The sequence below is a fragment of the Delphinapterus leucas genome, chromosome 7, assembly GCF_059928025.1.
Source record: "Delphinapterus leucas isolate spDelLeu-1000000601 "Yukka" chromosome 7, BTC_Dleu_Yukka2, whole genome shotgun sequence".
Taxonomy (NCBI): domain Eukaryota; kingdom Metazoa; phylum Chordata; class Mammalia; order Artiodactyla; family Monodontidae; genus Delphinapterus; species Delphinapterus leucas.
In genome coordinates, this window is record NC_143135.1 from 52,961,982 (window position 1) to 52,974,190 (window position 12,209).

General features: G+C 54.3%; 1 protein-coding gene across 2 annotated transcripts in view; it reads left to right on the forward strand.

The window, feature by feature from the left end:
• Positions 1-2,075: 2,075 nt before the first annotated feature.
• DGAT2 (diacylglycerol O-acyltransferase 2) overlaps positions 2,076-12,209 on the forward strand; it is a 32,262-nt gene continuing 22,128 nt past the window's right edge. The window contains exon 1 of one of the 2 annotated variants that reach the window (XM_089915323.1): positions 2,076-2,306. In XM_089915323.1, the coding sequence (XP_089771449.1) occupies positions 2,267-2,306 (40 nt within the window). In that variant the 5' untranslated portion in view covers positions 2,076-2,266. The remainder of the gene's footprint in view (positions 2,307-12,209) is intronic. The other variant, XM_022593852.3, reaches the window with a different exon arrangement.

Consider the following 12,209-nt stretch of genomic DNA (forward strand, 5'->3'; position numbering starts at 1 on the left):
GGGACAGGAAAGGCCAGAATGCAGGCCTCCTGCCTCCCAGCCCAATCTCTGCCCCTTAGATCATACTATGAGGGGAGTGGGTGGGCCATGAGTTCTAGCCCCAGGCCTCCTCCACAGGAGACCCTTCTGGAGCAGGCACAAGCCACACACTGACTTGGGGTCCTTCCAGGCCAGTAGGAGTCTTGCTTCCAAGGGGACCCAAAACACCTCTGGGGAGAGGACTGAAGAATTCACGGCACCTTCAGCATCCACCTTGTTGCACTGCTCTTTCCCCAGAAATACATCACACCTGTCCCAACCTCCCAGCCTTCGCACATACCAGACCCCTATGTCCCCCGCAAACCTGGAAGCCACTAGGTTTACCTCAGTTTCCTAAAAGGCACCAAGCTCTTTTCAGCACCAGAGCCTCACCACATGCTGGTCTCTCTATCTGGAATGCTTTGCCTTCTACTCTTAGCCAACTCATGCCTCGGGGCTCCATGACTTTTTCTCAAGGTTTACTCCTATGGCCTTGAGTGGGTGGAACAAACGGCAGTGTTTCTAGGTCCCATCAGTGGCATTTGTCACATGCTGCCTTGGAACTGCGACTTCTGACAAGAAGAGATGGTAAAGACTTCAATGGCGGAGACTCCCTCTCCTCTTACGCTGTGAGCCCACACCCAGTTTGCTCAAGCTGTCCCCAAGGAATACGTCTCTTCACTCACATGCTTTTTGCCCACACACCTCCCTTTACCCTCCACATCCAATAATTCATTCCACCACATTCCAGTAGATCTCACCTCCTCCTGCACTTTTCTCCAGACCAGGCTTTCTCTCCATCCTTCCACCACCATCCGAGCTCAGGGATCATTCTCTCTCACCTGGGTCCCTCCCGCAGGCTCCTCACTGCCCCCTAGCCTCTAGCCTCTCCCCACACTATGGCTGAAGGATTCTTAAAAACATAGGTGACCACTGGCATTTCCCTACTCAAAGCTATACCCCCTAATGTCTCAAGAGTGGCAGTCAAGAACCTTCCTAAGATCTAGCCCCAGTCTCATATCCCACAGCTGCCTGGGCTCCAGACACTGCAGGTGCCCTAACCCTGCCCGAAACATGCTGCCTTTTCTAAGACTTTATGCCTTACCCCTACACCCTCCGTCGTCTACAAAACTACTCATCAAAGGGCAATGAAAATAATTTTGGAACACTTTCTATGTGCCTGGCACTTTACTATTTTTTTCACTTTACCTCATTTAGTTCTCAAAGCACATCACAAAATAAGTGTTATTGTTCCCATTGTACAGATATGGAAACTGAGGTTCAAGAAAGGGAGGGCCAGAACTGGGCTCCGGGTTTGCCTGATTCCAGCTCTGCTGTGCACTAATCTCTCTGGGAAGTTCACCCAGCCCCCCGCCCGCAGCCCAATGAAAGGACCTCTCTCCTCTTGGTCTATAGCCAGAGGTTTCTCTCTTGCCCTAGCATTGCTGCCAGCATCCGTATGGCTGCCTCTCACTAACGTGAGCACCCCCAGGGCAGGGCGGAGACTGACTGGTTTGGGTCCCCAGCACTCAGCAGTGTACAGATTCTCGGTGAAGTTTCTACAGAAACAGATGGAAAAGTAGAGGCAGCATGAGGGCTTCAGGAGCCCACCCCTACCTAACTAAGCCCGATACAACCACCAATCAGAGGCGGGACCTCAGCATCTGTAGCCAAGGCGAGGCCTTGCCCAAAGGAAAACACAAACCCACGCCCGGCCCCGCCTGTCCTGCCCATGCCGGGGCTCCCGGCCCAAGTTCCTGCTGGCGGGCTGCACCAACCGCCGCGGGGGTGCGGCGAGGGACGGGCGGAGGGAGCGGCAGGAATAACCAGGCAGCCCCTTGCAAGGAGGACTCGGCTTCGCGGGCCGCCCACCCGCGCCGAGCAGGGGCCTCCGAGCAGCTCTCCCGCGCCAAGCCGAGCCCGGCGCTCCCCCATCCCAACGCAGCTGGTGCGGCAGAGGTTGAAACGGCCGACCCCGCCCCTGCCGCGTCGGCCCCGCCCCCTTATGAGGTTACAAAGTGCCGCGCTCCGAGCCGCGGGCGTAGTGGCCGTGGCCGTGGCCGTGGCCAAGGCTCCAATTTCGGCCGCCGCTCGGGCCCGTCTGGCCGCCCACCCCCCGCTCCCCGGGCCGTAGCCGCCCCCGCGCTCCCGTGCTTGGCGCGAAGCCCTGGCCCAGGCGGCCGGGACACGGGCCAGGGGCGCGGGGTCAGGCGGCTTCACGCAGAAGCCCGACTGCACCGGCTTCGCCATGAAGACCCTCATAGCCGCCTACTCCGGGGTCCTGCGAGGTGAGCATCGGGCCCAGCTGACTGGAGGGAGAGCTTTGACTGAGGAGCCATGCTTTCCCGTGAGAGCTCTCGGAGCTGGGCTAAGGGTCTGGGACATGAGCTGTTACAGCCCAGGGTCTGCAGGGCCTTGCGGGCTTTCTCCTGGGGCAGTGCAGCTGCAAGGAGGTTTTCAGGAAAGGATGTGATGAAAGGCTCTAAGGCAGGCAGGAGTGTGTTGGTAAGGTGGGGGCACGTTGCTGGAGGACAGGACGCTATGGGGGCCGAGGTCCCAACCCCTTTCTTTTCTTTTTGGGATGGTTTGCCGCCCTCTCCCCCACCATCACTCCCATTCTTCCCCCCAACTCACCTGGGTCTGAGATGAGGTTAGAATAATGGTTACCGGGTCTGATCCAGGCAACCTGGCATGGTAGTCATGTGGGTGCATTCTCCACTCTGGCACTCATCGATTTTGGGGACCTCTGTTACATCACTTCTCTTTCTCCAGCCTGTGAGATGGAGTGATAGCTGAGAACTCCTCTCCAAGCCCCAGCATTGCTCCTGGCCCCTGGCAGTTCCCACACTCTCTCCTCACCTGGTGGATCAAGCTGTGAGGCACTGGATGGGGCAGAGTGGCAAGGGTTTTGCAATCCCCTGAAGCAGCCACCAGACAAGGAACATGCCTGGCTGGGACAGGTGTGCCCGCACTGTCTCCCTCCTCACACCCATTCTTCAGCCCAGGCTTGGGAGCCCACTCAGCAGCAACTGTGAGCCTGGCACACTTAGAAGGTGGGGCAGAGGACCCTGGGTGCCCTCCAGTGTGGCCCGGGCCCCTGTTCCACCGGTGTGCAACTGAGGCCCTCCGTGAATCAGGGGCAGAGTGGAGATCAAACTCCAGAGCTTTGCCCCCTCAAGGAAGAGCATCCCTTCCATGTCCCCCACCTCTCACCTGTACTTGGAGAAACTGAGATGGGAGGAGGCATGACCCACCCAAGGTTTCCTTAACAGGAGCCTTGGCCAGGGGATTAAATACAAATCCAGGAGAGCCTGGGACATTCTCACAGCTGTCCTGGTCTTGCTTGAATCCTCCCTCCCTCCACCTAAGTCTTTATTCTGCTTGCTGAACCTCTCCTACTTAGGATTTTTCTTCAGTAACTAACAGTAATCTACTCGACCCATCTTCATTATAAAAATAAAACATATGAATTATTGGAATTTTGAAAAATATAGAAAAACAGGAAGAAAATTTAAAACTGCTGGTTAATTGACTATCCAAAAATAGCTTCCTAAGAGCATTTTAGTATATTTCTTTATAGTTTTATTTGTACACATTATTTAGATAAAGTTCAAAGCGTGATGTAGATATAGTTCTGAATCCTGTTTTCTCCCTCTTAATGTTAAATCATGAGTATTTCCTTCTGGTACTCCAAATCACTTATAATATTCTAGTGGCTGCTAGGTAAGCACCCTGGAGCTGTATCACAGGTTAACCGTGTCTGGGGCATTGGCGTTGTTCCCCGTGTGACTATTGGTGTGATTATCTGCCCCTCTTGGTCTGGGTGCTGCTCGTTGCCCTTGGAGAGGTACCGAGCTGCTGTCACCATCTTCGGGACAAGCAGCCTGAGCTGCCCCAGACACCCAGCCCTAGAGCCTCTGACAGCCCCTTCTCTCACTTAAAAGAGCTTGTCTGTTCACTGTGCCATTTAATGCCCATAACAGGGGAGGAAGGGACCTAGCCATGTTCATGCTTTTAAAAATGCTTTTGTCTCCAGAGAATGGGATATGGATGCTCTCTGTGGTGGTCCTTCCTGGAGATCCCCTTCCCTCACCTCTGCTGTCCACAGGCTGTGAGCTCTATCTTCCAGGAGCAGGCGACCCTGACCTCCTCATTTTTGACCTAGGATTTGTAGTTCAGGAGGACTTCCAGTGAATGATTTTGACCAAGTCACTTACTATCCTGTCAGGAGCATTTCTCCATGTTGTTATCAGGTCTTGAAAACATTAAAAAAAGCAAAAAACTGGCTGCAAACAATTCCATCATGGGATGTAGCAAGGGCTGGTATGAAATGCAAACCAATTACTTTAGGTGTCTGGGCTCCGCTTTGGTGAAAGACTTGGGTGGGGAAGGCAGAGAGCTGAAGGAAATCTTGTGTTATCTGGCATCTCCATTAGACCTGCTTTCTACATCCTTGGTCTTTGAAGACACTCCCCAGTGGCCTGGTTTGCCTCTGCCAGTGAGGTCCCATTGTTGGGAGGTGGTGAACACCCTGTTGGTGGTGGTATTCAAGGAGAGCCATGGCTTCTGTGAAGGGAAGACCTGTGATGGGTGAGATTGAAATAGATACCTTGGTGTCTGGTTTCTTGACCAAAAGCAAAGGCCAGCTGTGGGTGCATGGGTAGGTGGGTGTGTGCTGGAAGTGTCAGGGAGACAGGCGTCTCTGTTGGTATCTTCTAATATCTGAAGGATTTACCTGTGCCAGGGGTGGAGAATGCACAGTTAGTCATATTCGCATCCCTGCCTTTGCCCCTGGATGTGAGGCTCTTCGGGTCAAAGCCCTCTGATGCCTGTCTCTATCCCCAGGGTTCACCACAGGACCCAGCACGAAATGGTGGCAGCCCCAGTAAAATCCTGAGCTGATTTGCTCTGTGAGGCTCCGAAAAGCAAGGCCAGGAACAGGGGTGGCATCATGGGGGGCAGATGTGATGTAATGGAGGAATCCTTTCTGATGGCTATTGAGGATTGCCACAGGTTTGGTGTGGCTGGGGATGGAGCTCTCCATCGCTGGGAGTGTGCAAGCAGTAACTTGGTAGGAGGTGAGACTAAGAGGCTGGATTGTTGGAGGCCAACTCTGGGACTAAGGATTGACAGTCACCTAACCCAGTCCTAAATCATAGGATGGGAACATCATTCTCATGCTCCTCCCTCTCCCAATTCTTTATAGCTTTCTTTCCTTGCACACACCACTTCCCCAAATGCACAAACGCCACTTTGGGGCTATCTGCGCTACTGAGGGCTCTTCTGGGCTGGGAAAGGAGAGCCAAGAGTAATATTTTATTAGCAGCCTAGGTGATTCACTAGCCAGTGTGGAAACCCTGCCACACCCCCATCCTCCCACCCCTGATTTCAGCAACAAGTACTTGAGTCATAAAATCAAAGCTCTCTGGGAACGCTACATCTGGCACAGCCCTCACATTACAGATGGGACACTGAGGGGCCCAGAGAGAAGGGACTGGACCAGGGTTATCAAAGCCAGGGTTAGAACCCAGATCCATCTCCCGGTCGTTGGCCACCTTAAACCAAGAGAGAAGTGTGGTGAAGCCGTGAAGGGCTGAGTGCAGGGCTCTCGCCACTGTAGGTGGTCGTTTCTTGAATGAGTGTAGGTTGCTCCCAGACCATGATGGGAGTGGCAGATCACCCCTTCCCAAGCTTTTTCAGGAAGCTCCCCCAACTTGCCTTGATGAGTACATGCACCACGAGCCCCAGAGTTTTGAGGCCAGGGGAACAGCCAATTGCCCCTCATCGTACTCCAAACCTTCCAAACTCCTCCTTGTGGCCATGGAGCCCCCTGTGAGCAGTCCTCACGGCCTCACAACCTCGTCCCCTACCATGTCGTGCTCTAGAACTGCCAGGGGTCTTCCAGCTCCCCCAGCATTCCCATCAGTTCAGTCCTACCTCAGGGCCTTTGCATGTGCTGCCCTCTGCCCAGGTCACTGCATGGCTGGCTTCCAACCATTCAGTCTCCTCTCAGAGGCCTTCTCTGACCACACCATCTGGAAAGCCGCCCCATCTTGTTTTATTTTTTATAGCCCCTCTCATTACCTAAATTCTCATGTGTACTTATCTGTTTAGGTGATTGTCTCCCCCAGAAGAATGTCAGCCCTTTGGGAACAGGGACCCTGTCTGTCTTTCTCAGTGTTTGTCCCAGCATTTAGCACAGTGCCTGGTGTATAGTAGGTGCTCAGTAAATATTTGTTGAATGAATGAATCATTAATGGGACCTCAGCCCTCCTGAGCACTGCTCCTTCCTCTTGGCAGGAAGCCCTGCTTTTTGCTTCAGCGTGATTTCTCAATTCTTCCTCAGGCCTCCTCTGTGCCCACCCGTGCTGGGTGCTGGGCCTGCAGCTGTTCCCTGCTCTGGAGACACCACAGTCTCACGAGGAGCCGGTTCCAGGGCTGAGTGCTGAGGGCGGGGGGCTCACCACAGTTTCCCCCATTACTTCCAGGGCTTAGAAGCCAGAGAGCCAGGATTCCAGCCCTGGCTTCACTTCTGCTCTGGGTATCTCACTCCCCCTAAATGGAAAATAGGATCAGAAAATCTCAAACTCGCAAGGATGTGAGGGTTTAGGTTAACACGAATGGAAAGCGCTTTGTAAACTAACTTGTGACTCGCCTGTTAGTCCTTGTCATTCATTTTGTGTGACACGTGCAACAGCCTCCAACACTATGGAGAGTGGCAGACTCAGCTCTGGGACATCCAGGAAGGCTTCTCACAGTGGGGACTCGCGTGTGGGCCCTCCAGTTTATTGATGGAGCACCTCTGTGTGTCAGACTCTGTGCTGCACACAGGTCAATCCATGGTCCCTGCCTTTGAGGAAGTGAGACTAGGGGGATGACAGTGCACAGTGGTCCACATAGTGAAAGGGGAAGGAAGCATGGGTGGAGGCCTGGAGGTGAGGGTTAGGGAGCTAAATCATCCTGGGGTCAGGGAAGGCTTCCCGGAAGAGGCGACAGTCAATCTGAATATTGAAAGATGAACAGGTGTTACCAAGACAGGCAAGAACCTTCAGGTACAGGGACCAGAATAAATAGAGACATGAGATTTGTGTGGGAGGGAAAGTCTGACTGCAGGGTCTCTGGGCTACCAACCTGAGCTGAGGTCCTGGTGTGCTGAGAGACAAGGGAGATAGAGGTTGCTGTATCCAGGCCTGGGGTGGCTCGCCTATGCCCTTTGCAGGGGTTGGGGGTGGAGATTTGAGAGCTGCTGGGAGAGGCCCCTGGTGCACAGAGTTTCTTGGCCTCCACCACTTCTGGAGCCTCCTGGGTGTGGAGTTGCTGCTGGCAGTTTTGAGGGTTTAGGGCCAGGAGTCTCAGTATCGTCATCTATAGAACGGGCAAATGCATGATAAGAATATCTGCCCAGGTTATGGTGCAGACCCAAGGAAGCTGAACACACAGACCCTTTGGGCAAATCGACAGAAGCAGGAAATGTGAATTCATTTCACTATTAGAGCAGATTTAGTGGCCAGGAGGCTCACCCTGCATCTGCTTCCCGTGTGACCTTGGGCAAGACCCTGCCCTCTTGGGGCCTCAGCCTCCTTGCCTGTACAGTAAGGAGGGCTGCATAAGGCAGCCCCCTTGGGTTCACTCCAGCTCTGCTGCAGAAGTGTGATTCTGATCATGCCCCTGATGGCTGTGGGATCCTGGGGGTCAACCTCCTACTCATTCTTGTCCCCAACTTGTCCTTGTGAAAATGGGCTCATGTCCTGCTTGGGGCCCAGGTAAGTGCCCCAGAAGAACATAGCTCCCCACACTTGCCCATGTATTGTGATAAGGGCCTATTTTGAGGACTCCTTGGTGGTGACATACCCACAAGCTGGTGGTGTTGCCATGGCAACCCCTCCCACTTCAGTAGCTATTTTTTTAATGTGTCAGAAGGTGGGGGTAGTAGAGAAAGCAGGCCATTGGGGTCCTCAGCAGTCACCTTCAGGGTCCTCCAGGGACACCTTTGGGTCAGATGTCCCAGTGGGCCCTGTTTTAAGGACACCTAATTTGCTTTAAGGTTACCTACTTAAAGAACACCTAACCCTTAAAGGGGAGATTATTAGTCTTTCGAGAAAAGAAATCACCAGTGGATTGGGACAGGTGAATGGCTGGCTAGTTGCCTCGGGGCCCTTAGACACCATCTGAAGCTGGTGGAGGGAACGGAAGGGGTGGGCAGCAATTTTCCCTGCTTTCAGGATGGAGCCCAGGACTCCTCAGCCTGGCATTTCCAGTCCTCCATGGCTCACTCCCCCTGCACGTTCTCGACTAGCTTCACCCATTCACACGGTTGCTATGCTTCAACCTGGTTGGACTATTTGCAGTTAATTCCTCAAAGCTGTGCGCTCTCTCCCTTCCAGGCCTTTTCCAGTGCCATCTGTGGGACTCCAGTACCTGGGGTCCTGACCCTGCACCTCCCTCCTGTCAGCCTGGCAAACTGACTCATCCTTTACATCTCACCTGACCCATCCATGACAGCATCCTCCAGGCCAGTTGGGTACCTCCCGTGGATTCCCCGGCCCTGGCTTACCCTCTGTGCCTCGTTGTTCACAGCCCTGTCTCCCCAGCCATAGCTGAGGTGGGCAGCCCCGGGGTGGAGCTCTTCCTCCCACAAGAGCCCAAGAAGCAGAGGCAAGGCAGGGGGCAGCTCCCACCCTAGAGCAGCGCCTAATCTGGCCTGTAAAGGATACTCAGAAAGTACTCGCTGAATGAATGTTAATGTTTCGCCTCCACCCTTCTCTCCCTCCTTCTGGAACCTTCCACTGTTGCCCCTGCCTTTAATCGTGACCCCTCCAGCTAGAGGAGACCTTTCCCTCCTGATTCCCCAGAAAGTTCCCGTTTGACCCTCTGCCGTGGCACAGGTCCATCATCTCTATTCTTGTCCAGGCCCTGTTTATTCATCGCAGGTCCCTCGAGCATCCAGTTGGCAAACATTGACCAAGCACCTGCTCTGTGCCTGACCCCATGCTGGGCACAGGGACCCAGATGAGCAAATGCACACTCTCTCCCAGAATGAGAAAGGCTGAGTGCAGGGTGAGGTGGGGCACATGGGGTGGGGGAGGAGGGCTTCCCCGAGGAAGCATCAGCCAGGAAGGATGAGGCCCATCTCTGAAGGGCCAGCGTTCAGGGCCTGGTAGGTACCCAGTAAGTGTGAGCTCAGTGACTGAGCAGATTGGGCCTGGAGGTGACAGGACTGTGTTTGGAGGGATGGCAGGCAGGGCCAAGAGTGTAGGGAGACTTCCTAGAGGGAAGAAGGGTCTGGCTGAGCATGTGGTAAGGCAGAGAATGGGCACAGCTTCATGTGCAGGGCTAGTTGGAGCCCAACCCAAGGCTGGGCCTCTGAGATCAACAGACATAGCCCTGCAGAGCCATGACTGTCCCCCATCATCACACGTGAGGACTCCTGCTGAAAGGTGCTTGGCGGGGAGGGGACCCGGAAGAGAGCTTGCCTCTGGCCTTGAAGACGTGGCATTTCTTTGGCACTTGGACTAGCTTCCTGGACCTCAAAGGGTCTGCCAGGAGTCAGAATGTCCATCTCTCTGCCTCTGGCTCCCCTATACACCTGGGCCCAGCCCTCTGGAGTAGCTTGGGGCGACTTCCTCACTGTCCACTTGGCAGCTGCTGGACCAGGGCAGTGCTTAGGTCGGGCTGGGCCCAGGTGTGGCATCCTTGGGGCTGCAGACGTGAGCAGGGTGACTCCCCCACTCGGGAACCTGTGGCGGCCGTCCACATCCCTGTGACCTCGCTGGCACCTTTCTAGCTCTCTAACAGAGGTGCCAGACGCTGTTTGTCCCTTTGCCGTAAGTTATTTGGATTCCTCCCAACAATTCTGGATCATAACAAAGGAGGACGCCGAGTCTTCGACAGGGGAAGTGAATTTCAGGGTCTCACACTAAATAATAGTCAGAGCCAGGGTTTGAATCCTAAGTCTACTGAGGCCAGTGCCTCTGCTCCAAGGCAAGGCAGGGGTTGTGAAACCCACTAGACAGGAGAGGAAACCCAGGCTTACTTGGTAATTACCCCACATTCACCCGGGTCTTTACTTTTTATGATGCTCTTGCCTATGCATCATCTCATTTAATTCTCCCAAGAATCTGGCAAGGTAGGTATTAGTCCCACTGTACAGACGAGGAAACTGAGGCTTGCACAGGAAGTGACTCACCAAGGCTGCACTTCCTGCGAGTTGGAGGTCAGGCTCTCCTGATGCCCGTCCGCCTGTCCTCTGCACCTTCTCCAGGCTGGTGAGCCCCTTCCCAGGATGCCAGTAGCTAAGGAGGGTAGAGGAGGCAGTGTGGGCCACCCAGAGGCCTGACCCAAGAATGTCATGTGTGCTCCAGTGTCCCCGTGGAGGGGAGTCAGCCTTGCTCCATGCCTCCCCTCCACAGGGGAGGACCCTCTTGCCTATCCCTCTAGCTTATTTTTCTTCATAGCTCTCATCACTGCCTGATGTTACATCCTACATTTATGTGTCGGTGCTTTGTCTCTCCCTCAGCAGAACTTAAGCCCCCTAACAGGTGAGAGTTGACCTGCTGCATTCACTGCTATTTCCCCGGTGGCTGGCACCGTGCTGGGCACCTCAGAAGTGCTCCATGCTTATCCCTGTCCCCACCCACCTCCTCCAGGAGCCTACTTTGGGCTGCTTGAGCCCTTTCCATCTTTCCTATTCTCAGCATATGTTTTGGGTAAATGCAAACCCCCGTTCCTGGGTCATTGAGCATTCTGGGTTTGGGCCTGCCTCTTTGTAACTCCGTCTGAGTCTCTATTCCAGCAGTTGCCCCCAACCCCGAGTGCCCACTTTCCTCCTCTTCGCCTCCCAGATCTTGTCTTCCAGGCCCTGCTGAGGCCTCGCCACCTCCTTGGAGCCTCCCGGGCCAATGCCCCCACTCTGCTCTCTCTCCTCGTAACACACAACCTCATGAGCACACACATCTTGAAAAGCTTTGTGTTTGCTCATCAATTCCCCTCCCACTCTGGTCAGTGGTAAAAGCCATGACGAGAGCTAATCACCTAACAGGTGTCAGTCACCTAACAGATGCCAAATGGACCTACATGCATTTTTTATTTTTATTTATTTTTTTTACCTTCCCAACCACCCTGACAGGTAGGGGTTCTTACCTTCACTTTACAGATGAGAAACTAAAGCTGAGAGGGGCTAAGTGACTTGCCCCAGGTCACAGAGTTATGCTGGGCCAGGGCTGGCCCAGGGCCCTTTCTCAGATTACGGGGACTGGGGCTCCGACGCTGCCCCCTCAAGCCTGTGCGAGAGGAAGCCGTGGCTGCATCAGTGCTGGATGCGGCCTGGTCACTTTACCATCAGATGTTGGGCAAAGAGGCGATACACACCCATCCCCACCTGCCATGAAACTTGGGACATGGTTGGGACAGAGAGGCAGCCCTCCCTTCACCAGGGGTGTGTTCCTGAAGTTGGGGTGTAGACTGGCTTGTGTAGTGGGGACCAGCCCTCAAGAGGCTGGCATCATGGAAATGATGAGGGACTCAGAACTCAAATGCCTGCTGAGAGTCCTGGCTCCCCTATACCCTGACCTCAAGCAAGTGGCTTAACATCTTTTGGCCTCACCTTGCCTCAGTTTCCATCTCTGGAAAATGGGGCTGCCCATCCCTGCCTGTCTACCTTCCCGGAGAGTGCTGTGGGGCAGGGAAGCTCCGTATAGACATGGGGGCAGGGGGTTCCTCTCTGGGGGTAAGAGAGCTGCTCTGGGCCTCTCTGGCAGCTCCACTCCCTCTGCCCTCCCCAAGTCCAGGAGCAAAGGAGCTGTATAAAATAAATGGTGAAATCGGTGGTGCCCTGGAGCAGCTGTTTGGATTGGTTACTGCCAGCTTCTCTTCATAGAATGAGTCAAGTTACTCTGTGGCCTGTCTCGTCTTCCTTGATGAAAATAAGACATCTGTAGGAAGTGGGTTCTGTTCTTATCGTGGGGTGAGGGAAACTCATGCTCAGAGAGGGCGAGAGAGGCTCACTCCCCCACCCCATCTCTGGGGTCCTCAGTGATAGGGCTGGGGGCCTTCCTGTCAGGCAACTCAGTCTGACCTGGGCATCCAGGCCTTCAGCTGCCTCTGGGACTTCGGCATTTGTCGATTCATGCAATAAACCCCTATGAGCTCCTTCTCTCGCCGGCCTGGCTGGGCTCTGGGCACATGGATGAATC